Genomic DNA, 27,499 nt, shown 5'->3' with positions numbered 1-27,499 from the left:
GGGCGGCAGCTGTAGCAGGGGCCCCATACAACACACAAGATATTCTCTACAGTCAGCTGTGTAGGGAAACCACCTGAGGTACCGGGACTCTACCACTTCTTGTCTTTCTTGGTAAGCCCTTGGCTATGGTATTTTAGGGGAAATGGGACATAAATTGAACATACCATGCAACAGAAAAAAATTAAGTTTGCTTCTTCACTGACTCAACTAGTACTACTGACCCACCCTGGTCCTTTCTAAGATCCCAGCTTAATCCCGAGATCTTGGTTTAGTTAACTCAGTCTTGATGAATGCTATGGCTCTCTGACATTGGCTGTACAGCTGTAGTTACTCTGTCCACTGCCCATGACTCTACTATTACATTACAGAATTCAGTTCATGTTTTCTTTTTTATGGATTGGATTTCTGGAGAGTTTCCTTTCTTCCCGTGAGGCTAGAGTCCAGGATTTATGCATAATCTTGTTTTATGGCAGGTCCAGAAGTAAACGCCCCTGTGTTCTTAATTATGATTTACCCTTTTATGAGCTTTTTCCTTTTTAAGGTAACATACTTGAGATGCATAACCCATAGAAGCCAAGTTAAAGGTTGAACTTCTTACAGAAAAAAAAAAAAACTACTAGTAAATTAAAAAAAAAATGCTTCTACTACTGGAAATTGCATGTATTTGAAAAGTTTTTCAAGATAAATAAAATAATTAACTCTTTCTTCTTTTTCATAGTGTTCCTATAATTTATTGGTGACTAATAACTCTCCAATGGGTCAATAGTGTAACACTGCGATCTCATATTGGGATGATTGGCTTGCCACAGCAGCCATTTATTTAAACATAAAGTTTTGGGGGAGAGACAGAGAAGCAAGCAGAGAGGAGGGAGGGACGGAGGGAGGGACAGAGGGAGGGACAGCGAGATAGAGATTTACACAATGGTAGCCACTTGAGAGCTCTCCTCAGCTGTGGAACTGCCTGAAAAGCTCTCCTGGCGACTCGGTGTGAATGGAGTGTTCAGTGTGTGCTGAATGAAATATGAAGGGCATCAATCCAGACTAAAACCTATGGAACTGGTTATGACTTTTTAAAATGGAACCAAATCATTTTGCTTCTTTTCAAGATTGAAACACAGCCGAAGAGTTGGTATGTGTATGAACAGAAGTGGGAGGCTATTCCTACATTCTAGTAACGTTGTTCCGAACAGCTTCCTTCTGACTCATTCAGGTTTTAACTACGAAAGCAGTTCTACTATGCCAAAACCATGAGTGAACTGTGCAGGCCACAGAGGTTAAAACTAGAAAATCTCTTGGAGGGATCAATGACACCACAAGAAGACCTACAGAGCCAACCAACGTGGGCACATTGGGGCTCACAGAGACTGAACCAATGCAAGAGCACGCATGAACTGGCCCTATGCTCCCTGAACGTAGGTAGCAAATGTGCAGCTTGGTTTTCATGTGAGTTTCCCAGTTACTGGAGTGGGGCTGTCTCTGACTCTGATGCCTACCTTTGCATCCCATTCCCCTAACTGGGCTGCTTTGTCTGGCTTCAGTGGGAGAGGATGCGCCTAGTCCTGCAGTGACTTCATGTGCCAGGGTGGGTTGGTACCCATGGGGAGGGATATGAAGGGGAACTGGGAGGAGAAGGGGGGGGGCTGTGACCAGGATATCAAGTGAATACATAAATCAATTAATGAAAAAACTATAAAATCCCAAGAAACTGACCTGAGGCTTCAGTACCATTTCAACTTGCTGCCAACAGCATAGCTGGATGAGTTCCTTCCTGGCCTCCCACATCTTTGCTGAGATATTAGCGCCTGCCTCATTTGATCATGGGGCTTGGTGACATCTTATGTCCCTCAAATGTTCAGGATCTGAGAGGTCTATTGGATTATCTCTTCCTTGCTATATTTTTCTTCTCCAGTAAGACTGGTGCTCTGAAGGGCCAGGAATCCTTTAGCCAAGTTCCAAACTAGACTCTATGGGTTCTGAGGGAACAAGGTGTCTCCATCAAATCCCTCCCCCTCAGGGTTCAGGAGACTCTGCAGAAGAGGAGGAAGAAAGTGTAAGGGCGAGAGAGGGTGGAGCACACTTTAAGGAATCAGGCCTTCTGGATACAACAGGGCTGGCACATGTAGGAGCTTAGAGAGACTGTGGCAGTCTGCACAGAACCTGCACAGGTCTGCACCTGATGCAATGCTAGAGCGGAAAAGAAAAGTAAACACATACCCCCCCATGCCTAACCCAGGAGAGACACACTGGGAAACAAATTACTTTTAAGAGTTGGCTGCATTCCAAACAGTAGAAGGACAACACCAAACAAATTCAGCAGCACTATTAGAGGCTCTTTATCTCTCAAGATTCAGTCAGGGCATTTTTCTTTTTTTCTCTTACAGGTCTTTTGTGTATATATTATGGCTTCTAGCTTTGTAGTTTTCATGGTATTCCTGCGTGCGTGATCGCATGTGTGTCTGCATCTATATGCATTTCTTGAGCTTTGTTTTTGGCTCTTTTCCTTGTTTGGTTGTTTTGTCCTGTTCTGAATTGGTTTTTATTTTATTTTATTTTTATTTTTATTCCTATTATGTTTCTAACAATTTACAGAAAGGGTGTGACTGGGAGGAGTGGTGGGGGAGGGGCACCATAATCAGAATATATTATATGAAAAAAAAAATCCTACTTTCAATGAAAGGGGGAGAAAGAGTGTGAGTTCAGGGGTAGGATAGCTAGACTACATGGTGAGACCTCCTTCTCAGAAGAAAGAAATGTTTTCGGTTGGGCAGCAAAGGGATGGAGGTTCGTGGTTGTCATCGCAGCACCTCTGGAGGAAAAGGCAGGAGGGCCAGTATTTCAAGTTATAGCTATATAATGGGCTCAGAGTCACCCTGGGCTACAGAAGGCCCTTTCTCAAAAACAGCTGTATGAAGTTTATACTGAAATAGTTGATATTTAGAATAAAGAAAACTTTAAAAGTACATCTCTTTTAGACAATGCAGCAATTCAGATATCCTGCCAGCTAGAATACCCTGTCACATCTGAAATCACCAATGGCCGCTACACTCATAGCCACCTCTGCAAGTTATTTGCCTCTTCTTTTAATATTTAATAAAATTGTAATTTAAAAATCATATTTAATGTGATGTTTAATAGGAATTTACTGGTCATTTAACTACTAGCAAGTACTGTGCTGGCTCAGCAAATGGAAAAGGAGCGCAGCAGGAGGTTCTATCCTAAAGTGAAGGCGAGCACTACCACATGCAGAAAGCTGAGGGATCACAGCGCCTTGTAAGACATACCATAGATCAAGTGCACAGACACTGAGCAAGAAGATGTATCTGAAAACATCAAAGTGAAAAGATTTCTGCCACCCTGCTAACGGAAAGGGTATAGACCTTTCTGTGTTTTTCCTAATCCACCCTAGCAAAAAATAATAGATTACATGTATTGATTTCTGACTACTATATGGAACAGGCACCATGTCGAATTCCTTAAATATCTTATTTAGTGTTCACAAAAACCCCCAGAGGGTCAGCACTTTTAAAATTCCATTTTCTAGATAAAGGGGATTAAGAGATTGACTTGGGCTTTCGCTGCTAGAAAAGCAGCAGAGCACAGTCCTAGGCAGAAACCCTCCAGCCCACGCAGTCCACAGCTCCCTGAGCATCTGGGAAACTGGGAGCCGCATGTTTGCTCCAGGTGGAAACTCATCCTGGAAAAACTGAACGCAACACTCTCTGGACTGCGTGCGGACTCTTACTTCAGTGTGTGAGCTTTGTTTAAAAGCTTCCTCAAAGGCCTCCGGCTCCTTTGTTTCAAGGACAAGCTGGACCTTGGTACCTTCGTCCTTCTTAACATACAATTTTCACACAATGTTAGTGCGCATACACTTAGGACAATCTGAAACTCGCATAGTGGACTCCAGCTACAGCATAGCAATAATTTGGATTTTCTGGTGGATGCATGAAGTTCGGGACACAGTCCCTGCTCCCAAGTTTATAGCTGAGCGTCAGGGAGGTGAAAAACAAACAAACACATAAAAGGCAAATAGTTATTTTATACATAAAAATAAAAATGAATCTTACCCAAAAATAAAAATGAATCTTACCCAAAGATATTGTTGGTGACTTGTTACGTCACTTTAGAGAAAAGGAACTCTGTAGTGTTGTTGTTGCTGCTGCTGCTGCTGGTGCTGCTGTTGCTTTGGTTTTTCAAGACCAGGTTTCTCTATGTAGCCCTGGCTGTCACGGAACTCACTCTGTAGACCAGGCTGGCCTCAAACTCAGAAACCAACCCAGTTCTGCCTCCTGAACCCTTGGATTAAAGACATGTGCCACCACCTCCCCCGGGTCGTGCAGTTTTTAAACTGTGAAATGGGCCATGAAGAAGGCTCACAGGACAAGCGGACCTACTTCCAAGACTGAGGACCTGAGTTAAATCCTGACCCACATAGGAGTGACTTAGATCTAGTAAGTCAGTCTCTGACTTCCACTTGCCTGTGTGTGTGTGTGTGTGTGTGTGTGTGTGTGTGTGTGTGTGTGTGTGTGCTGAAAATAAGTTAAAATGTTATAATTTTTTTAAAAAATCTGGAAGTGTGCAGATGCTAACTTGTGTATCCTGGAACAGGACCTCTCAGTGTTTTTTATGGCACTGAGTCCCACAGAGTTTCACACTTGGCACTGGCTTCAAAAAGTGTAGGAAGAGTACTACGGTCTAAATGCTACCACCAAAATTCACATGAGGCAATCATAAGTTCCAGTGTGATGCTATCAGAAGGTAGGCCATGGGATAGATGGTTAGGGTAGGAGAATTCTGCTCATGGAGTACTGGCCTTATACATGGAACAAAGCAAAACCCATTTCCTCCTTCCAGTGTGGATAATTCAAGATACAGGTACCTTTCCATGAAGCAGGACACAGGCGCTGGCCAGACACTAAAACCTGGTGCCTTGAACTTGGACCCCTCCGCTACAAGAAATAAACTTCTGTTGTTGATATCAGGTGATATCAGGTCTGGGATCTTTTATAATAGCAGCTCCAACAAACTCAGATAAAAAGGAATACAAGGTTTTAAAGACTGCACTGTATCTTTGTCTCTGTTTCTGTTTCTGTCTCTGTCTCTGTCTGTCTGTCTCTATCTGTCTGTCTGTCTGTCTGTCTCTCTCTCTCTGTCTGTCTCTCTCTCTCTCTCTCTCGTGTGTGTGTGTGTGTGTGTGTGTGTGTGTGTGTGTGTGTGTGTTACATGTTTCTGCAGGGGAATGCGAATATATATGGGGGATGATGCACATGGAGGCCAGAGATCAAACTTGGATATCATTCAGTTCCTTGGACATCTTTGTTGCTTTTGTTTTGTTTGAGACAGGCTCAGTCACTGGCCTAGAGATCATTAACTGAGCTATACTGAGTAACCAGTGATGCTTAGAAATCTGCCTGTGCCTCCTTCCCAGGTGACGGGGTTACAGGTGTACACTACTGTGCATGGCTTTTTCACATGGATGCATGAAAAGTGCTTTAATGATTAAGATAATGTTTTTCTTCCTTTAAAATTTTAATTACTTAATTAATTAATTTACAGACAGTGTTTCACTGTGTACCCCAAAGTGTCTTGAAACTTGAGATCTTCCTGCCTAGACCTACTATGTCCTGGGGTTATATCTGTGAGCCACTACACTCAACCTAAGATTGCATTTCTTGGTAGAGGTGCACTGTTCTACAGAAAATAAAGTAATTAGGTAGAATCATTAAATTCCTAACACATGCAGCCAACTCTGTACTGGCTCCTTTTATGTCAACATGACACAAGTTAGAGTCATCAGAGAGGAGGGAGTTTCAATTGAGAAAATGGCTCCATAAAGTCAGGCAGTAGGGCACTTGCTTTATTAATGACTGATGCAGCAGCATCCAGACCATTGTGGGCAGTTTTATCCCTGGGACCATGGCTGAGCAAGCCATGAAGAATAAACCAGTAATAGGCTTATGAAGTTTTTTTTTAACACACAAGATTTGTTTACATCACAAAAGTGATGTATAATAGAGATTTTTTAGCTTTAGGAATCTGGAAACTAAATCTACCTTTAGAAAACAAGGCATGCCTTCTCTAACGCTGGAAATGAGATATCACGGAGTCAGGGATCCTCGTGTTTCTCAAGATGGCCATGAAATTCCACAGTAAGATGGCATGACTATTCAGTGATGGGGGCTCTGTGTCATGGGGCATCTTTGCTCCAGAGTCTAAGACTCTCTCAGTCTAAGACACTTCTCTGCCCAGGCAGTTCCTCTGATTTCTATCTTTTGAAGGTTGTAAATGTTGCTTTTATTTCTTCAGATGAGGGGATGAGATGAGAGCCATACCCAAGCTTTATGAATACATAGCTTAGGCTAAGCTCAGAGCATTTCTGTCTCTGTTCTAATAATATCACTAGGCCTAGAAGCCTCCAGCCTCCATCTGCTAACCTAGGCCTACAATGTTTTCAGCCTCCAAGACTTACTGCTGAATGAGCTTACCCTTTCTAGTTATTTCTGAACTCTGGCTGGCTGGTTTAACTCAGCTGTTCTGGCTCAAAACTCCTGTCCAAGCTGACTGAATCAAACTGGCTTCTCTCTAGTTCTCACTGAATTGCTCTTCTTGGAAAAACTGCCTCTGAACTCCACAAACTAAACAGGATGAACTCACTTGTGCCGTACTGCACTGAACTGTACTGTCTCTGTGAACTCTCTTATTCTCGCTGCTTTCAAGTAGCTTCTCTTTCCTGTCTGTTCTTATGAGAGTTGAGTAATCTCTGACTCATTCTGCCAAATTGTTCTCTGATTCATCACTTTGCCTGCCCCTCAGTTAGATGTCAATTTCAAACATGCCTGCTTCTTCCTATAAACTAATCTTTCTTTGAATGTTTGGGATTAAAGGTGTGTACTGTATTCCAGCCAGATCATACTGTAATCCAGAGAGTGTCTGCTGCATTCCAGCCAGGTCACATAGACCTACAAGAACTCTGTATGTGATCCCTTGCCAGAGCACCCATGTTACTGAATTAAAATTCCTCTACAAAAGGTATTGACTTCTTCCAGAGTTAATGATAGAGCAGAAGCAGAGCCTTCTGTGCATAGTCCCTGAGCTCTAGATGCCATTTCAGCAGCCAGACTGGATAGCATCACATTTGTAGTAGAGTAGACACATCATATAACATTGCCTAGGGAGGGACCACCACCCACATATGCCATAAAGAATGCAATATAAAATAATGCAAGGAGGGAGGGGGAAGAGTAGGAGCAGAGAGATCATGGATTGTTCATGAAGTTAACCTTGTAGCATATCATTGGCCCTGTTGGGTTCTGGGAAGAATTTTAGACTGTTAGAAAAAGAGAATTATGACAAAGGAGTTTAGGAAGCAGATTTGCTTTCTTCCAGAGTTCATGGAGCTACTGTGAAATCAGACCATGAGCGCCAAGGTCCATCCTCTGTCCTCCAGCCCCATGGTTTGTGCCCACTCACTTAAACACAAAGGATTTGGCAAATCCATGGAAATACTAAAGGAGTTAAGGGAGGTTATTGAATATTTGTTTTATCTTCAGCATAGGCAGAAGAGAAAATTTTGAGATAGTCATCACACCTTTCTGCCACTCTCCTTTTGTCCCACAAACTCCATATAGGCTAGTCTGGCAGCATGAGCCATCTTCCAAGTTCCCACTCAACTTGCTCCCTTTTGAGCGGGGTCAGTTGGCTCCACAGGACAGTTGGGAGCGCCACCCAGAGGCCCAGCTGGTGGCTGCCTTCTGGCTTTCGCTCTCTCTTAAAGCCCTACCAACTGTGTTGAAAGGAAACTCCACCACATTGAAACATCAGAACGAAGTCTTACAGGGCCAACATCACCGACTACAGTGAAATTAAAAGGAGAAATTTAGGGAAAAGATGTAAGTAGGGAAAAAATGAGGTCACCAGGAGCAGACCTCTTCTATCTTGGGTGGGAAAATGTTAGGATACTAAATTCACTGGAATATAAAGAATGTTCTCCTATATTGAGCCACCCGCGCACCACAGGCCTTAATTAAACATTTGTCAAGTGCCTATGGTCAGTTAGGTACTGAAGTATTTCTGCGATGTTATTTTCTTGTAAAAATCAATCCCTGTCAAGAATTTTGCAAAGCGCTACCATTCTTAAATACAGATAAAGTAACAAGACGCGGAAATTTTTACAAAACCAGTTGAAGAACTCAGAACTGGCAACTTCAGGTTACTGTTCACTGTGCTCTTAAATAGAAGGTAATTATGATTTTTTTGTGTTTATGGAAGAAATATAAAACAAGATAATTAAATCTGAATTATGAACTCTGTGTCTAAAAACAGAAATTCAAACACAAGCACATATAGTATTTCTGGTAATTTTAGGGAATCACACTAGAGTTACAACATGTTAATAAGGAGTAGAAATCCCTCCTTCGGTTCTTTGTCTGCTTAATAAAAGAATTTAAATTAAAAAAAGAATTTAAGGACAACTGCAAATGGCAGCTTGAGGACAATTTTTATTAGATTTTTAAATAAAAGTCCCAGGGACAAGCTGTAAATCTTGGTGGTTGCTCACAGGGGTAAAATAGATAAGAGAAAAAGCAATGCTGTTTGAGATTAACTGACATGGAGGTCAGTGACATGGCAGACAAGCAACCATATGGTGGGTCCAAAGTGTGGGAAAGGAGAAGCCGACAGTCTCACTAGTCTAAGTAATTCAGAAAAGCAGGCAGACATACAAAGCTGCCTGGCTATAGCTGTGTGAATGGTTGCACCAGGCCTGGGAATTCTGGGAAGGGAAAGTACATTATCTCATCCAGGGATAATTATTCTTCCTTTCTAGGCGTGGTTCCTTAGCCAGGTGATTAACATAGTCCAGCTGGAATGTGAGGTCTCCACTAAACTCAAAGGTTCCATCCTCCCATTCCCTTAATAGGCCTTTATTGCTGTTATAACATTTGATTTCTCTGAATATAATTCATACCAACTAGGCTTTACTTGGGTTTTCTCCAAAGTCCAAAGCTAAGTAACACCACTCAAATTTATAGTGTCTGGCAACCAGCCTATATCATTGGGCATATTGAGACACATAACACAAAACACATAGCAGATCAGAGATGATCAAAATGTCACTCCTATGATGGATGTGCCCTCCGTGTGTGGCAACCATAGTCTTACTAATATCTCATTTCAAAATTGAGCCCCAAACTTCAGCCTTATGCTATACCTACCTGCAGGCCTAGCATTCATCCTATTCCTGAAGGAAAACATGCACTCACTGCATGGGCAGACAGGAGGATTCCAAGGGTAGAAAAAAAAAAAAAAAAAAAAAGGAGGAAGGAGATAACATGTACAGGCTGAGCTCCCAGCTCCCAACTCCATACCAAAGGATAGCCTTCCTCTCAAATGATGGGGAGGTGGCAATGTTGGCTCTCGTCCCTCCTTTTGGAAACACCAAATCTAGAAATTTCTCTCATTCTCTCTCTCTCTCTCTCTCTCTCTCTCTCTCTCTCTCTCTCTCTCTCTCTCTCTCTCACACACACACACACACACACACACACAACACACCTACCTTTCTCTTCATTAGATCTCAGGCACATCACTACCTGATCATCTCATTCCCAGAAATCAGTAGGAAAGAAGAAATGAAAAGGCATAGCCTTACTGTGGGTAAAATCAAGGTTTGTTTGGTTTTTTTTTTTATGTTATTTTTAATTAATTATGTTTATATACATACATTTATATTATTACACATATATATAATAAACTACATACAGCAAGAAGAACCATGAAACAATCAGAAATTATATAAATGTTACATTCATAGTGTTTTGGCTATTTGTATTTGCCAGCCTTGAAGAAAACATCTTTCGTATCTTGGTGAGTCTAAAATTCTGAATGTAAATCAATATCGATTATATCTCATCTCTATCAACTTAAAACATCTATCTAGACCTAAAAACATCTTAACCCCTGAACAACTAAGCTTAATTGTGAAACTAAACTATCTGGTCTTCAATACCATCAGAGACTTGAGAAGGAATAAAATTAATTATCTGAGTAAACAGGAAGTGCAAATTAGCAGCTTCCAAAGTGGAAAAAAAAAAAAAATGACAGAGGCAGTTTGCTGCCTAACAGTCACCCAAAACTCTCTGTAACGTTGGAGCATCATCTTCAGCCTTCTGGCCCAGTATATCTGACATATATAAATTAAAGGTTTTAAAAGGGGAACATTTCCCAGTCGTTCACATTATATGTGTAATGTATTAACAAACGTGTGGATAGTTATGTAAATGAGGTAGAGAGGGAAAAGTCAGTGAGTCAGAATTAAGGACATTAATAGCCAATGGTTCTATTTACATCTCAGAAGGAAGACAAGCCATGGCTGACTCACCCTACCATAGAGGTGACTCGGCATGTGGAGAGGTTACTGTGAAGGCAGGAACGAGTGGACCCTGAAGTGGATGAGGGAAGGTAAAAGATGCTGTGTCTCATAATAACAATGAGACTGAAAGAGCATGGAAGAAAAGTCAAAATTAGAAGTAGCTACTTATCCCACAAAACTTCACCTACCCTCCCTATGCTGGGAAATAAGGGTCAGAGCTAGGGTAAAGCATGCAAGCTGGAAAAGCCATAGTGAAAATGTCCGGTCACCACGGCTGGGTAAGACTCAGGTGTAAGGGTTAATTTAGAAGATTTGAAACCTCTGCTGCCAAGTTCTGTTCCTGCAGCCTATCTGGGTTTCATAATAAAACATTGACCTTATCAATTATTTTGTTTCTCAGTTATTAGCATCTTAGCAATGAAAGCAAGAAATGTAATTTTCCATCTCTGACTGACCACTACTCGGCCTATTACAGAAACAACGTCTTCCCAGCTGATCACAAAAGACAGCTATACCACCCTCCAATAGGCACCGCAGTTGCTTTCCATCAGACGCTTTCAGAAAAACCCTCCTGAGTGTTTGCCGCTTCTCTTGCCTCAGGCTTTTACTAGAAGTGGGGCGCAAGGCATCTTGACAGTCTAAAGGCCGGTAGCTTGCATGGCAGAGTGAAGAACACACCGAACAGCTCCTGCCATTGTAGTCCACACAGCCTACAAGGCTCAGTAGTGGCAGCGGCCATCCAAATCTTAGCCAACTTGATACCCTATGAGCATATACAAAAAGAGGCGGTCCGCTTCAGTCACAGTCATAGGGGAGGGGAGTGAGGGGAAAATGGGAGGGAAGGAGGAATTAGAAGATACAAGGAATGGGATAACAATTGATAACAATATGAATATGATAACAATATGAATAAATTAATAAAATTAATAAGTATATATATTTTTTTATATAGAAAATTTATATAAAAACATATTTTAAAAAAAATCCTAGCCACTCAGGGTTCTTTCAACAGACATCATTCCCAAGCCACTGAATTCCATAGTGCTCCCTCTTCTTGGACTCCCCAACTTAATTGTCTTCACTGTGAGCACTCCACATAGTCTAAGTACTCAAAGCAAAACATCTACAAGCTTCAGGCCCATTGAGAGGCTGGGACTGGGGAAAGTCTAGAAACGACCCTGAAATCGCATGCTAATCTATACATATGTTGTTTTCTGACAAAGCACGCCAAGTGTCCACAGGATTCTCCAAAGTCAAGATCCTCTGTGTTACAAGTGATCACGTCACATTCACGAGAATTACAACAAGCCTGTGTCATTACTCTATTTCTACTCTAATTTTTAACAACAGAAGTGAGATTCCAGAAATAATGGTCTTTTATGGTTTTTTTCTTTGTTTCCTTTTGGGTGGGGGGTCTATGGAGGTGTTACACGGGCATGCATGTAGAGACTTCCTCTATCATGCTCTGTTTTATTTCTGTGACAGAGTCATCTCACTGAGCTTACAGCTCACCATTTTGGGGCCAAGCTGGAAGCCAGTGATCCCCAATCACCTCCTGTCTTGCCCCCTGTCCCCTGCCACCTTGCTCAGAGCTAAAGTAAATGTCATGGGTGGTCATGCCAAGGTTTTTGAGTATGTGCCTAACTCAGGTCTTCATGCTTAAATAGCAAGTACTCTTACCTACTAGGCCATCTTCCAGCCCTTATTCCCAGCAGTATGTTTTTTTTTTTAATTGCTATAAAAATGGTAAAACATCAAGTCCAATGGAAGCTTAGTTTAAGGCATAAAATGACCAAGAGTTTTAAGTGGCTTTATATGGTTTTATTAATTATCATAAAGAAGAAGCTTAAGAACTTCACTGGAATGAGTTACAATTAAGTGTTACACCAGTGACAATGTAGAACCATGACTATCAGTGCCAAAATTATTGACATATATGCTTAATATATACCTTGTTGATCTACATTTCCATTGTTTAATACTAACAATACCCCAAGACTATCAGTAAGCAATTCAAATTTCCAAGAAGGGATAGGCCCCCAAAATAAAAATCCTCGATCTTAGAATTATGCATCCACAAATACTTTTCTTTTTTATATTCTAGTTGGCTTTTGGCATACTAGAAATACCTGCAGTGGCAATGCACAGTTTCAAGGAGGGAGATTTTAATACATATTTAAAACAGAGAATAAACACTTTCCCTCCTGGATCTCAGTTGTAAAATCCTAGGTTGAAAATTAAAGGTGGGAGACTAGGGGAAAAGCTTCATTTTATTATTGCCTTTGGGTGAGACCTATTTTGTATGTAATCAGAGTAAGGAGAAAGAATACATTTAGAAAGTTTAAATAGCTCTTTGCAATCTAAACCCATACAGGAGCAAGAATGCAGGTAGCTTTAAACAAAGAAAGGAAATTATTCTAATATCAAACTATTGAAGAAAAGCACTGCAGAAACAGAACATGGTGCTACTTTATGGTTCCTAAGGAGGAGGCGAGGCAGGAATCTTAAGATTAGATGTAATTACAGGTGCTCTGAAGTTAGCCCTCGTGAGCCTCATCAATGTCTGCCCATGCCTTAGTGCTGGTCACTGTAAGGAGGAAATAGAATGGGAAATAAAATGCCTGGGACAGAGAGTATAGGAATAGAAGCACAAAAACTAGGCTCTAGGGACAACAGTTGTTTACGTCACAGAGACACTGGGACCAATTCCCTCACAAATAAAATGCCACAATAATAGATATTTGTGGGAACTATCTGAGAAAAAAAAACAGCACAATGTTTCACATTATAATCTTTCAAATTTTAGAATATGAAAGAAGCTGGCTCCCTGGATTTTGTAGTCCAACGTACTGCAAAACATGATACATGGAAACCCATCACAGTTTCTCTTAAAAGTTACCACAACCTTAACATATTAGCATGCTCAGATGGTGAGGCCCACATTATTTATAGTTACAAAATGCAAAGTTGCCTAATTTCTCTACCTTACGATTTCTGGATTTGTTTACAGTCTCCTGTGTGATTATTACTTGTTCTGTGACTGTCTTCCATTTTTATACAAGGCAATCAAGAAATGAGACAGAAAGGTGGCACTGTGCTGTATTCATCAAACAACATACCCCCCACCCCCGCTCCGCCACCGCCCAAAGTCTGCTAAATGATTAAAAACCAGGGAAGCAGGAGTGTTTAGCAAGATGGGTGCCTGCATTTGCTCGCCAGTTCCACTGTCGGAGAGGTGAGTGGTTAAGCAAAACACGGCTCTTTCGCTTCCTCGCCCCTTTCCAGCCATTTATTTTTATGACTCCATCAATTCTGCACATCAGGATTTAGAAAGCCCTGCGAGAGGAGTGTCAATCATAAGATAAAGGGAGCAGAGGTATAAAGGTAATATTTGAAAAGGGAAACCAAGAGATGAAGTTGAGAATTACAGAACAAACTCATATAACATATTACCAGGGAAAACCAAGCATAACAAAAGAATGGGAGAAAGGTGACAGCGGGGAGAGATTACATAAAATACTAACGTGCCCCAGAGTTCTGGAACTAAATGGTGAGCGGTGGGTTTAGATAAGGTAGGGAGAGCTCATTTTAAATTTGGAGTTCATAATACAAAATGATACAAATAAAAAGCTAAGAACTTGAGCACCTAAACAAAAGACAAACAAATTCCCCCCCCTCCCCCCCCCCGGCAACCCTACGGGGGCAGGGAGAGCACACTGATTGCTTTTGCTTCTCTGGAGGCCTTAATATGCCGCACAGGGGAGGTATGCTACATACGTTAGCCACCTCTAGAGTCCATGTCATGATTGCTGGCTCTGCCTCTTACCTGTGCCATATCTGATACTAGACACATAATTACCATCGTCTCCCTGGTCTCCGTTTTCCTCTTCTGCCACTTAACTGTTTCTGGCCTTTGGGGAAGCAATTAATGAGTCCCTTTGCTGAAACCATTAGATGACATTGGAGGAATTGAGAAAGTTATTCCTTTTGCAAGGCCAGCAGTGTATGTCCCGCCGACCATAGAAACTGGCCTAGGAAAAACTGAACAGATTCCTTGACAGTCATCCTTAAGTATACTCATTCATTCATTCATTCATTCATTCATTCATCCATTCATTGGATAAATACGTTTTAAGTACCGTATTAGATAGCTTTGCATCACTGTGACTAAATACCTTACCTGGCATATGCAGTTTAAAGGAAAAAAGATTTACCTGGACTCATGGTTTCAGAGATTTCAGTACAAAACGTCAACTGGATCCATTGGTCTGAACCTGAGATCAAGCAGAATATCATGGCAAGGTATGGTGGAGGAGGCTGCTCACCTCATGCCATTGAAAAAAGCAGAAAGACAAACAGATGAAGAGACGCCAAATAAAGTGATGCCTCCCATTATGCCCTGCCTTCCACAGTATCCATCAATTCCCAATAATGCATTTTACTATAAACTTATTGATGGAGCCTGGAGAGATGCTTCAGCGGTTACAAGCAGTTGCTGCTCCTACACAGGAACCACGTTTGAAGGAGAGATAAACCTGTTTTCCTTACGATCCCAAGTGTGGGATTGGAATGGTCCTGTGAGAAAACAGGTGAGGTTAATCCACTAGAAGACCAACCACCTCATGCGGGAGCTTGATTGTTGCCAGCTGAGAAGATCCCGTGAACAGACTCTGAGAGAAGATATATAAATGAGCCCAGAACTGGAGGCGGGGCCTTTGGCAACTGGGGATAGTTTTTGGCTGTTCATTGCTCCACTTCGAGATGCTCCTAGAGAGAACTGCTCCAGGGAAGGCTTTGGGGCTGCTGAGGTTCCGGGCTCTGGTTACTTCAGGTTCCAACAGAAGAAATCCTGCTGTTTACGCCAGGAGAATCATTCCTCGGAACTGATATGCTTACGGTTTTGTTATTGTGTTCTTTAATCCTCTTTTCCTATTGTTTTGGTTAGTTGGGTTATAAGTGACATATGCTCGGTTAATAAGTTGTAATAAAATATATTGGTTAAGAAAATTGAGACTACACAGGTTCAATCCCCAACATCCACACGGTGTCTCACAACCTTCTGTAACTCCAGTTCCAGCAGAGGCAGCATCCTTTCCTGGCCACCCATGGCTGTTTTACGCGCATGGTACACATGAACTCTGAAAGCACACACATGTGGAAATGAATAAGCAATTTAAATTAATGAAATAAAACCAACTGTTGATGGTTTGATCCATCGGTTAGGTCAGAGTTCTCATAATCCTATCACTTTCCATAATTCTGTCAGATGGCAACCAAGCCTTTAACACAAGTCTTTTCGTGGGGTGAAGTTTCACATTCAAACCATCATAAGTAGAGACGGTCTCTTGGGTTTTGCAATACTGAGGCATGGGAGGGTTGAAAGCACCTGTTAGGGAGTTCAATGTTTAATTGCTGATGGGACGGCCCAGTAATGACAACCCAATATGTGAATCAGTGGCAGGTAGAAGCTCAGCTGGTTAGGAACGCTAGGAAGGCTACCAAAAAGAGACTTGATACCCTATGAGCATATACAGGGGGAGGAGGTCCCCCTCAGTCACAGCCATAGGGGAGGGGAATAAGAGGAGAATGGGAGGGAGGGAAGAATGGGAGGGTAGAAGGGATGGGATGATAAATGAGATGTAATATGAATAAATTAATGAAGTATATTAAAAAAGAAAGAAAGAAAAACAAATTAAAAAAAGGGAGAAAAAGTATTAGAAAAAAATAAAGATAGTTTGAAAAAAAAAGACAAGAGAATCTAAAAGGAAAAGAAATGAAAGCACCGTGAGGGCTACGTGACCCATAATGGATATGCAGAGCCCATACAGCTTTAGTAGCACTGAGAAAGGAAACTAGCATTACTGACTGTGTGTGTTCATAAGCATATCTGTTGTTGAGACAGTGCCCAGGGCCCAGTGTGTGCCAAGCAATTGTGCCGCCACGGAGAATCCTCATTCTCAACCCTCATTCACAAATACCATGTGAAGGGCAGGGCACTCTTCTGCCTTCTCACCAACTGTGTTCACCGTACTATTTCAGCTTCTGTCTTCATAGGGTTTCAGGAGTACTGTCAGTGATGTTTACTGACGTTTACTTCCCTATGTGTCCCTCTGCCCAGGTTGCTTTGCCTGCGGTGCTCGGTTCCGGCACCGCCTTCTGTATCAATCTGCTGTGTACCAATCATTTGACTGCGTATCAATCTGCCGCCTCACAAACGTCACATCTCTGCTTGCTCTTTCCTTCCCTTATCTTTAGTCGGTGTGGTATATCTGATTTCTTTCCCAGTCTCAATATTTTTCATAGCTAAAATGAAAAGAAAAAAAAAAAAAAACCACCGTGTGAGACAATTTCACCTTCAGACCATTCATAAATACTCGACTTGTGTAGACATCAGATTTCAGCTCCCTGATTACTGGTCTAATTCCCTAGGGTTAGCTACTCTGACCATTTGAAAGAACTTCCTAATGGAATGAGCAAGCTCTTGTAAATCTGGCCACATAATTTCATGGGCAAAATAAAAGACCTGATAAATGTTTCTAGTTGTAACCACTAAGGCCATGTGAATAACAAATTACTATAGGTTTACAATGAAGCCAACCAGTAACGCCCAGTTGCTAATAAAAGCCTTTAATTATGCCATTGCCTATTACATATGCACACATTAAAAAGAAGGTTAATATGAGTGAAAATATTTTATACAGACAGTCTTGGCCCTGCCATAATTAGGTTATAATCATTCTACCCAAATACACAATTGTCTGGGAATAAATACTTTTTTATTATTGGAAACATCTCTCTGGAGGTTGCCTCATACCATCTGCCTGACCATGTTCAAGTGGGAAGTCCTGTGTGTGAGGAGACAGGTAGCCGGTTTGTTTGCCTGCTGAGGCCCTTCTAACCAAAGCATTCCATCCACTCACTTCATTGAGTGTGCGTGCCTCATCTCTGTTTTGGTCATACTGAATGAGAGAATGAAAGACAAAACTGGCAACAGAGGGAGTGGAGCCCAAGCTTCAAGCTCTTGACCACTTTCTTCTTCCATTTGGAGGAAGGAAAATGAGATGTTAAAGAGAGGAGAGGGAAAGGTCACACAACCTCCATTGAACACTCAAATTTCTAAATGTATAAAATAGGTGCAGTTATTAACCCACTTACAGAGGAAGGCACTCACCTGTCTTTGAGCGTAGTGAGCGTCATCAGGAGGGCCTTGAATTCCAGCTGTTCTGGCTCCAAACACCATGCCTGTGAAAATGGGCCTCTTAAGGAGCACTTTCAATCAGAAGGCCTCCCACTAAGCTCATGCTACTTCACTCTGAACTGCCTGTGTACCTCGGTCAGGAACTCTGAGAGAAGAAGGTTCCCTTTCCGTTTTCTGCTGACCTGTTGATTACTCCAACTTTACATAGTCAGGACCTCACTCGATGACCTCTCAATACCTAACAAGCCTCAAATCTGGGCTCCCTTCAGTAACACTAATATATATTTACTATAGCTAGAAATGTTTATATGAAACCAGATAGATTAATATCACAAAAAGTAATCAAAAGCCATAAATATTTTATATTAAAAATTGGATATCTTTCCAAGGTTCTACAACTAACAGCCCATTTTTACTTAGAAGTTAAAACTAGTCCAGCTTCTAAAACCTTTACAAATTTCTGCATCAAACATCTTTGGTAAATAAAATATCTAGATAAAATTTTGGTGTCCTCATATAGCCAAGTAAAAAAATTTTAATAAAAATAGTTTTGTTTACAGAATAATTTTTTAGAAAAAGAGAAAGTCTTCGCTTACCAGGAAAGTGGGACAGAGAGGGAAGACTTCCTTTTGGGACTCTAGGTGAGAGAATCAAGGGAGAATGGGGAAATAAAAGGACCCAGAGGGTCCTAGAAACCTACAAGTAGATCATTATGACAGGCAGATCTGGGCCCAGGGGTCCTGCTCAAACTATGACACCAGCCAAGGACAATACATGCAGTAAACTTCGAACCCCTACTCAGATCTACCCAGTGGACAGGACATTCTTCACAGTTGAGTGGAGAGTGGGGTCTGACTTTCACACGAACTCTGGTGCCCCGTATTTGACCACATCCCCTGGATGGGGAGACCTGGTGGCACTCCGAGGAAGGATAGCAGGCTACCAAGAAGAGACTTGATACCCTATGATCACATAGAGGGGGAGGAGGTCCCCCTCAGTCACGGTCATAGGGGAGGGGAGTAAGGGGAAAATGGGAGGGAGGGAGGAATGGGAGGATAAAAGGGATGGGATAACAATTAAGATGTAATATAAATAAATTAATAAACTATATTTAAAAAAAGAAAAAAGAAAAAAAAAGAAATATTCTCCTGAGTTGTGACAAATGTGTATATTTTTATCATGACATGTGGCAGTACAGGTCAAACACATGATCTCTAGAACCGGGCATACAAAGATGGGAGGTCTTTGCCCATCTATTAGCTGTATCACCATTGGGAAGTGTCCTAATTTCCCTGAACTTCACATAACTAGGTAATATATGTAACCACATGGTATGGTTGTGTAAGGATCCGAGAATCACTGAAGGAACACCCCAGACTCAAACAGTATGTAAAAGCAAAAAGCGTAACAGTCTGTAGGCAGAGGTCAACCATTCATACAAAATGGCGACCCCAACCAAAGGCTCACAGGCCTTTTTCTAGGGACTGGGGGACTTTTAAGAGGGTGTGCCTTCTTCTAATTTGATTGGGCGGGCTAAGGAGCAATCTCAGGGGGCAAAAACTGATAGGCTGGGTGAAATGACCCTTAATCCTAGTTACAGTCTAGAGGCAGTAGGCTATATATGGTCACACTAGTGGCTGATTGGCTCAGATCTTTCCCATGTGGTCTCTTCTGGGACCAAGAGCATCCTGCTACCTGACTATAACTGGCATTGGCTGGTGCCACTTAGTGCCTGTGGAGGCCATCCGACTTCTGCCAAGGCACCATGGGCCTGGAGTTACCTGACTTCTGTCTTGGGCCCCACTGTATGTCTGATCCTTTCAGCTGATATTGTCAACTTGACAGGATTTAGAATGCCCTAAGAACTGGTCATGGTGGAACATACTTTTAATCCAAGCACTAAAGAGGAAGAGGCAGGCAGATTTCTGTGAAGTTGAGGCCAGCCTGGCATACAAAGTAAATCCAGGACAACCAGGACAGTTACACAGAAAAACCCTGTCTCGAAAAAACAAAACAAAACAAATAGAATCCCCTAGGACACGAACCTTTAGGCATGTCTGGAAGTTTGCAGATTGGGATGATAAAGGTGGGACGGTCCACCTTAAATGAGGGTGGGACCATCCTTTGGGCTACAGCTCTGTATTGAATAAAAGGCAAAAATCAAGCTAAGTACCGTGTTCAGCTGTGCACCATGTTTACATCTGTGCTTTCTGAACGCAGATGCAGTGCAACCAACCACCTCATGCTTGTGTGGCCATGCCTTCCCCACCGTGGTGATCTCATCTTCAGACTCTAAGCCAAAATAACCCCACTTTAGGTCTCTTTTATCAGGTATTTTGTCACAGAAAAAAGTAACACATATATGGTATCTGGGAAACACCGAGTGAGACTTGGCTGTGATTAGCCTGGAAGGAGTAGTTGCTGCAAGAAATCGCTCTGATTTGAGAATCCCTGGAATGTTATCTACAAACCTCCTCCTCCAAAGCTATACAACATTAATGATATTAAACTTGACAATTAATGAAGATGATGTATTACAATTCAGAGACATCTAATTAAACATTGTTTCGGCCTTACAGCGTTCATTTAGTATTCTGAGGCCATAGTTTGTTTTCCTCTCTGGTCTCAGTTGTTTGTATTGGCCCTAGAAGTATTCGCAGGTCCCAAGCCCTGCTCCTGTGGAAGCTGATGGGTAGAATGGCCTTGGCCAAGGTAAACGGGACCATTCTGAACCTACTCTTTCTGGCTTCAGTTCCCATCCCCATCATAGCCTTTTTCCTGGAGAACATTTCCTTTTCCCAGCAAGAGTCATGAAAGGGAGCCAGCCATTTTAGAAAGAGCCGAGCAGCAATTCAGAGGCAGAGAGTGTGGCAAAACCCTAGGTACTGTCAGTAAGCCAAAATTCCTAAATCACATTTGGCTAAGTTCAGAGTTTATAGTGCAAACTACGCCAAGACTGACCCTCCAATTTGGCACAAGTAGAAGAAATAGTGACTTAGAAGCAGGTTGTGAATAACATTAAGCTTTTAATCCCCTTAAAGAGAAAGCACTGCTGCTTGAGAGACATATAGGTGCCCAGTAGCTGGTCATCTTGATTCCAAAGTGCTCAGCCTTATATGTTCAAAGACTAAATTTTTACCTCAGTGCATCAGATGGACAAAATACTATTTAGTATTCTGAAATATTTAGATTTCCAAGACCTATTTTGCCCTCAAAGGCAATGGTTCTCAAAGTGTGGCAGATGGTGAACCTTGAGAGCAGAGATATTTTAAAATAATACTAAGGAACCACTTGCCTTTGTGACTTGCATTTTGAAAATGCATTGCAAAAACAATGGTGGATTAAGTTGGTTTTTCCTCAGGGTATACCAAGGCTATAAAACACAGAAAAGACCAATAATGAATGTATTCTGTACCACCACCCAAGTAAAAGGAGAAAATATGTAAGAAAAAACCAATTTCACTCAGAAAAAAAAAAAAAAACAGTTCTTGAGGAAGCAGTAAATCTCAACACTATATTATGTGCACTGTGGGAGCACAGATAAAGCCTTCTCCTGCTTTCCAGAGTCTAGAAGTTGCGTAGAGGAAATTTTGAGTAACAGACTGAACTAGCCCCCTTTCCTGGGAAATGCCATTTATATTTACACATATAATTGGCAACAAATTATGCCATCCACAGTTGGGGCATGGGGTAATCCTTTTTTCACTAAAAGGGGCTATGAGAAGCCTGGTGCTTGAAATAAGAAGGCAAACTTGATAAGTTTTAAGCATTTATGCTAAAATTATAACTTTGGAAGATTCACAATCTTAAAGGGCTTTCCTACTGAAACTGGTGGTGACATGAGAGAGACAGAGAGAGAGAGAGAGAGAGAGAGAGAGAGAGAGAGAGAGAGAGAGAGAGATACAATTACACTGGCAGAGGCAAGAGGAAGACCCTGGATGTCTCCTCTATTCTCTATAACTCTGCCTTACTCTCTGGAGACAGGGTATCTCCCTGTTCTAAAGTTCCCTGTTTAGGCTACGCTGGCTGACCATCAAGCTCTCAGGGTCCATCCGTCTCTGTTCCCCTAACCTGGAGTTATTACATGGCCATGTACAGCTTCTTTACGTGAGTTCTAGGGAAGCAATGCTTGCACAGAAAGCATTCTTATCTACCAAGCCATCGATCCGGTCCTGAGACATTTTGACGCTGTCTGATAAAATGGATCAATATTTGGAAGGCATGCATAATTCAACCAACTACTTTTTCTATGACCAATGCTGGTTATCAATTCAAGAGCAAAGGTAAGCAGAAGAATTTTAATGTAATAAGAGTATGAAATTCTTTTATCTGCGCTAAGAATACACATGGTAAACAACGTCTTAAAAATTGCTATTTGTGACATTTTGATGGGATAAGCAAGAATAATGCTGTCAAATACCCTAAAAGACTAAAAATCTTCAAACAACAGATTCCTTACAAGGCCACACTTTTACCTAAATTTCAACCAAAACATCTCACAAATGTAGAAACATTCTCAGTTTAACTCTGTATCCCATTTTTTAATTGGATAATTTGGTTTGGTGGCATTTAATTTCTTGAATTCTTTATATATTTTGGGCATTAGCCCTTTCTTGGATGTAGGGTTGATGAAGACCTTTTCCCAGTCTCTAGGCTGTCGTTTTGTTCTGTTGACAGTGTCCTTTGCTTGACAGAAGCTTTTCAGTTTCATGAGGCCCCATTTATTAAATGTTGATCTTAGAGCCTGAGTTATTGGCATTCTGTTCAGAAAGTTATCTCCTGTGTCAATGAGTTCAAAGCTCTTCTCCACTTTTTCTTTTAACAGATTTAGTATGTCTGGTGTTACATTGAGGTCTTTAATCCACATGGACTTGAGTTTTGTGCAGGGTGACAAATATGTATCTATTTGCATTTTTCTACATGTAGACATCCAGGTAGACCAGCACCATTTGTTGAAGATGCTATCTTTTTTCCATTGTGTGGATTTTACTTCTTTGTCAAAAATCAAGTGTCCATAGGTGTGTGGGTCTTTTCCTGGGTGTTTGGTTTGATTGCATTGATCAATCCGCCTATTTCTATGCCAGTACCAAGTTGTTTTTATTACTGTATAGCTTGAGATCAGCCATGGAAATTCCTCTGGAAGATCTGTTATTATATGAAACTATTTTAGCTATTTTGGGTTTTTTGTTTCTCCACATTAAGTTGAGAATTGATCCTTCAAGGCCTGTAAAGAATTGTCAATCTGGCACTTTCTCAGAAAATTGGGAATAGTGCTACCACAAGATCTAGTTATGCTACTCCTGGGCATACACCCAAAAGATGCTCCCCCATACAACAAGGACATATGGTCAACGATGTTCATAGCAGCTTTATTTGTAATAGCCAGAATCTGGAAACATCCTAGATGTCCCTCAACCGCAGAATGGATAAAGAAGCTGTGGTACATTTACACAATGGAAGCCCAACATAAATGTCCTCTGAGAGACTCCACCCAGCGGGGCATTGGGACAGATGCTTGGACTCACTGCTGGACTCTGAGGAGAGCATGGAGAGTGGTATAGAATAATGAGGGGATGGAAGAACCCAGAGGGTTCAGGAGCCCCACAGGGGACCATCAAAGCCGCCAGATCTGGACCCAGGGGGCCCTGCACAAACTGTTGTACCAACAAAGGACAATGCATGCAGTGAACTTAGACACCCCCACCGCAGCTCAGATTTAACCAATGGACAGCTCATTTTCCATGGATGTGAGGGGAATGGGACTGTCTCTGACATGAACTCTGGTACTCCTGATTTGATCAATTCCCCTTGGTGGGGAGGCCCAGCAGGCACATAGAGGAAGAGGATGCAGGCTATCTCCATGAGACCTGATAGACTGTGGTCATATGGTGGAAGTGGAGGAGGTCCCCTTCTGTCAGAGGTCTAGGAGAGGGGAATAAGACAGAAGAGGGAGGGAGGGAAGATGCAAGCCAGGGGACAATAATTGAGATTTAATCTGAATAAATTACTATAAATTTTTTAAAAGGAAAAGACAAATGTAGAAACATATATAAGAATGTTCTTATGTTAGTCTAAAATTTTTTATTTAATTTGTTTTGGTTGGGGTAGAGTTTGTTTAGTCCTGGAACTTGGTATAGACATTTTAGGGTTGCCACAAGGTCACAGAGACCCTCTGCCTCCGCCTCTGCCTCCTGAGTGTACATCACTATGCCTAGCCTAATCTAGGTGTTTTAGATATTTACATGTATGTAACACGATACACCAGTCTTTACATATTTTTCTTTAGAAGGTAAAATTAGGCTTAGGACAGTAAGATGGTTGGACTAGAATTCCCAAAGCCATGAGTTTGGTTTCCAGTACCACATAGACTAGATGCTACCACTAATGCTACCAGTGTGACCAGTCTCAATACTTGGTAGGTGGTGGCAGGAAGATCAGAGGTTCAAGTCATCCTCAACTGCAAAGTTTTAGAGCAGATTGGCACAACTACAACTCTTCCTTAAAAAGAAAAAAAAAGTAACTATTTTCCTTAAAATATATTTTGTGCTACATGCAATGAATTTTATGTATACTAAGGAAGATATTAAAACTTTGTTAATTTACAATATGGAATACAAATAAGTATAACTCGATGCCAGGAATGGTGGCACAGGCCTATAATCCCAGCACTGGGGGAGGCAGAGGCCGCTGGATCTCTATGACTTTGAGGCCAGTCTGGTATACAAAGCAAGGACAGCCAGGGCTACACAGGAAAACCCAGTCTCAAAAAAACAAACAAGGGTCATGGGGTGGTGGCTCAGGCTTTTAATCCCAGCACTCGGGAGACAGAGGCAGGCGGATTGCTGTGAGTTTGAAACCAGCCTGGTCTACAAGGTGAGTCCAGGACAGTGAAGGCTACACAGAGAAACCCTGTCTCGAAAGACAAACAAACCAACCAAACAAATAAGTATAACTCCCATAAACAAAATCTCTGTGGTCCTCAATCATTTTCACAAGTGGAAGACATAAATCCATTCTGTGGCAAAAACATTGACACCTGCCATGCTATAGTGATCTGTGTTCTAGGCCAGTGGCCATTGTGACATCACTATCCGATGAGGACCACAGGAAGGATCACATGCAGTAGGCCTGTTAATTCACCAAGCTCTGAAGTTAGGCTGCTTAGAAGAAGTGAGCCATCCCACCCTGCCTGCTGCTGCCTTTGATGTCCTCCACGGGGTATTCCATGATGTAACCGGGAAAGAACTCCAGCAAATAGGAAGAGAAAGGCAGTCCATCACACACACACACACACACACACACACACACACACACACACACACACACACACACACAGACACAAATCCGCTGTTTCCCAGGATTCCTGTCATGTTTCCCAGCCCTTTGGGTCTTATACCTCAGTGAAAAAAAAAAAATGTACAGACTTCACACCAGAAGAGTAAAAGCCGCCGCTGGGCATGTGTGGACTTCGAATCTCCACAGGATCAGACGATCTCTTAAAAATGTTTACCAGAAATGTAAGACCCGGCACTCGTATTCAACTAGCTACCCAGCGACTGCTGCTCCTCATTGTGACCGAGACGATCTCAGTTTGAATGGAGAAACTAGTCTAACAGCAATGCTGCAAGACATTAAAACGGGACAAATGGAGCTCCTCAACCAAATGACCGACATCGTCAGCCCAATATCAAGCATCCAGGAAGAGATTCATCATTATCAGAAGCAGATGGAAGTCCTAGAAACCAGAATAAACAGTAGCGAAGACAGACAAATTACAGTCACCAAAGACATCCTGTCTATGAAGGAAGACCTAGACACTCTGAAGAAGAAGGTGACGGAGCTAGAGAGCCAGAACTCTTTCTCCAGCATTCACTGTCTCCAGGTGCTGGAGGGACAGAAGGGTAAAGAAATTGTACAACTGCTCCATAAGCTCCTGCAACCTGAAAGACCGGAGGGCACCGCCGCCCCCACAGACACTGCCCTCTCCTCGGCAGAACCAGAGAGAGCGCCCAGCTATCCGGAGAGTTCTGGTCAGACTAAGAAAAGAACAACGTCTCCTCAAACTGTAACTCTGAAGAAAAATAACAGCCTCCAAAACTCATCAGTGAGTTGTAAAAAGGTACAGTCAAATATTTATATTTACCCTGACTTCAGTACGTGGATCAAGCTCACTTTTGTTCACAGAGGAAACTGGAGATTTTTCCTCAGTGCCACCAAGTTAGAGGAATTCATCCAATGGCTACTGTCTAGGCCAACCATCCTTCCCGAGGAACCACAAATCGTACCCCAGAGAGACTGGGCCTTCACTGGACCCATTGAGAGCTTGACCACAATCTGTCTCTCTCTTTTCAACTATGTTTACTGCCTTTTTGGTTCTTCAAAAGAGGAAATAACTCGCCTTTAGGGTTATTTTCTGCTTGGCTTGCTATAAAATAAACGCAGCCCATTTGCTTCAAGGAGTCATGTGTGCTTGTGCTGTCTGTGAACTCCAGTTGGCTGGCTCTGTTTGAGCCTACCATCCTCAAAGTTCCCACACACCTACCATTGAGTTGTACCAACCCTTTGGTCTATTGTGACCCATTTTTGTCCTCCCAGAAGCAGTTCATGAAGACTCCTCTCGTATCTACTTTCATAAATAATCAGAAGCAAGAATGAAAGGGTCAAAGGAAATGGGAAATGTTTGGAAATTTCCCCATCAGTCTCAGTGGCTTTGGTAGATAAAATGTGTGATGTAAGATAAAAATTCAAACAACATAGAGGAAAAAAATAATCTTTCAAAACTACTAAAGTTAAAAATATATTAGGGTTGGGGAGAATACTTGCTTTTCTTACAGAAAATCTGGGTTTGGTTCCCAACACACATGTCAGGCTTCTCACAAATACTAGTAACTCCAATTCTAGGAGATCTGATGCCTGTTTTGGCCTCTGTGAGCATCTGCATGTACACACAAAATCTCGGGCACACACATACACATCAAATAAAATCGTTACAAAATATATAAATGGAAGGCCAAGTTATTCCAAGTAAAATATTAATTATAATAACAGGATCTTTTGGGGGGTCCAAAACAGGCTTTCTCTGTGTAACAAGAGAAAACTGGCTGTCCTGGACTCACTTTGTAGACCAGGCTGGCCCTGAATTCACAGAGATCGACCTGCTTCTGCCTCCCAAGTGCTGGCATTCAAGGCGTGTGGCAACCACACTCAGCTGAACAACAGGATTTTTTTCTTTCAACTTTAGCTTCATCTTTATTAGTCAATTAGATACAAAAAGAAAGACTAAATACAGTTTGGCAATTTTTTTTTACACATTCTTGAAAGGACACAGTTATTTGCTACAGAGAAAAAGGCAAAAATTAAAGAGATATGGTGGACTAAGCAAACCTCATCACTATAATACTATAAACATTTACAGACAAGTTATACGTTCAAATGCGCTGACTAGGCCAAGCTTCATTTTTAGGTGGCATAGATACTTGTCACTGTAATGTAATTTTTCTAAGTATCACACAGAACAAGGGTTTAGAAATGTTTCCCTCACTTTTAACCCAGAAAAGGAATCATCTTTCCTATTGTGACCATGCTATTAAGATGAAATATTCTCTCTATGCATACTGATCTTAATTACCCCCAGTTAGCAACTTGAAAATGGAGAACAAGCAAGCTTAGCAGGAGAAGAAAGGTGCTACTGGAAGGAGTGCAAAAACTCCGAGAGTAAGACCATAATCAGTTTAGTCTGGTAGGAATCACATGACACTGATTTTTTTTATATGGGAATACAATTTATTTGATCCTTCTTTACAATTTTACAGATATGTCTGTATACAACAATACACTGTTTTAAACTATACCCATGTGCAATACACTTAATAAAATTCACGGTATGTCTTAAATGGGTCAGCTTGAGCTATCTGTATGTATGATTCACTAACACG

At 41.7% G+C, this 27,499-nt stretch overlaps 1 protein-coding gene across 1 annotated transcript; it reads left to right on the top strand.

Moving 5' to 3' along the window:
- The first annotated feature begins 24,978 nt into the window (after positions 1 to 24,978).
- On the top strand, positions 24,979 to 25,968 carry Ccdc54 (coiled-coil domain containing 54). Its single transcript, XM_051150446.1, has one exon. The coding sequence runs from the start codon at positions 24,979 to 24,981 to the stop codon at positions 25,966 to 25,968; it is 990 nt and encodes a 329-aa protein (XP_051006403.1).
- The last annotated feature ends 1,531 nt before the right edge of the window (positions 25,969 to 27,499 follow it).

Source organism: Acomys russatus, chromosome 8, assembly GCF_903995435.1.
Source record: "Acomys russatus chromosome 8, mAcoRus1.1, whole genome shotgun sequence".
Classification (NCBI taxonomy): domain Eukaryota; kingdom Metazoa; phylum Chordata; class Mammalia; order Rodentia; family Muridae; genus Acomys; species Acomys russatus.
Note: the sequence above shows the minus strand (reverse complement) of the source record. Positions and strands in the feature narration are given on the sequence as shown.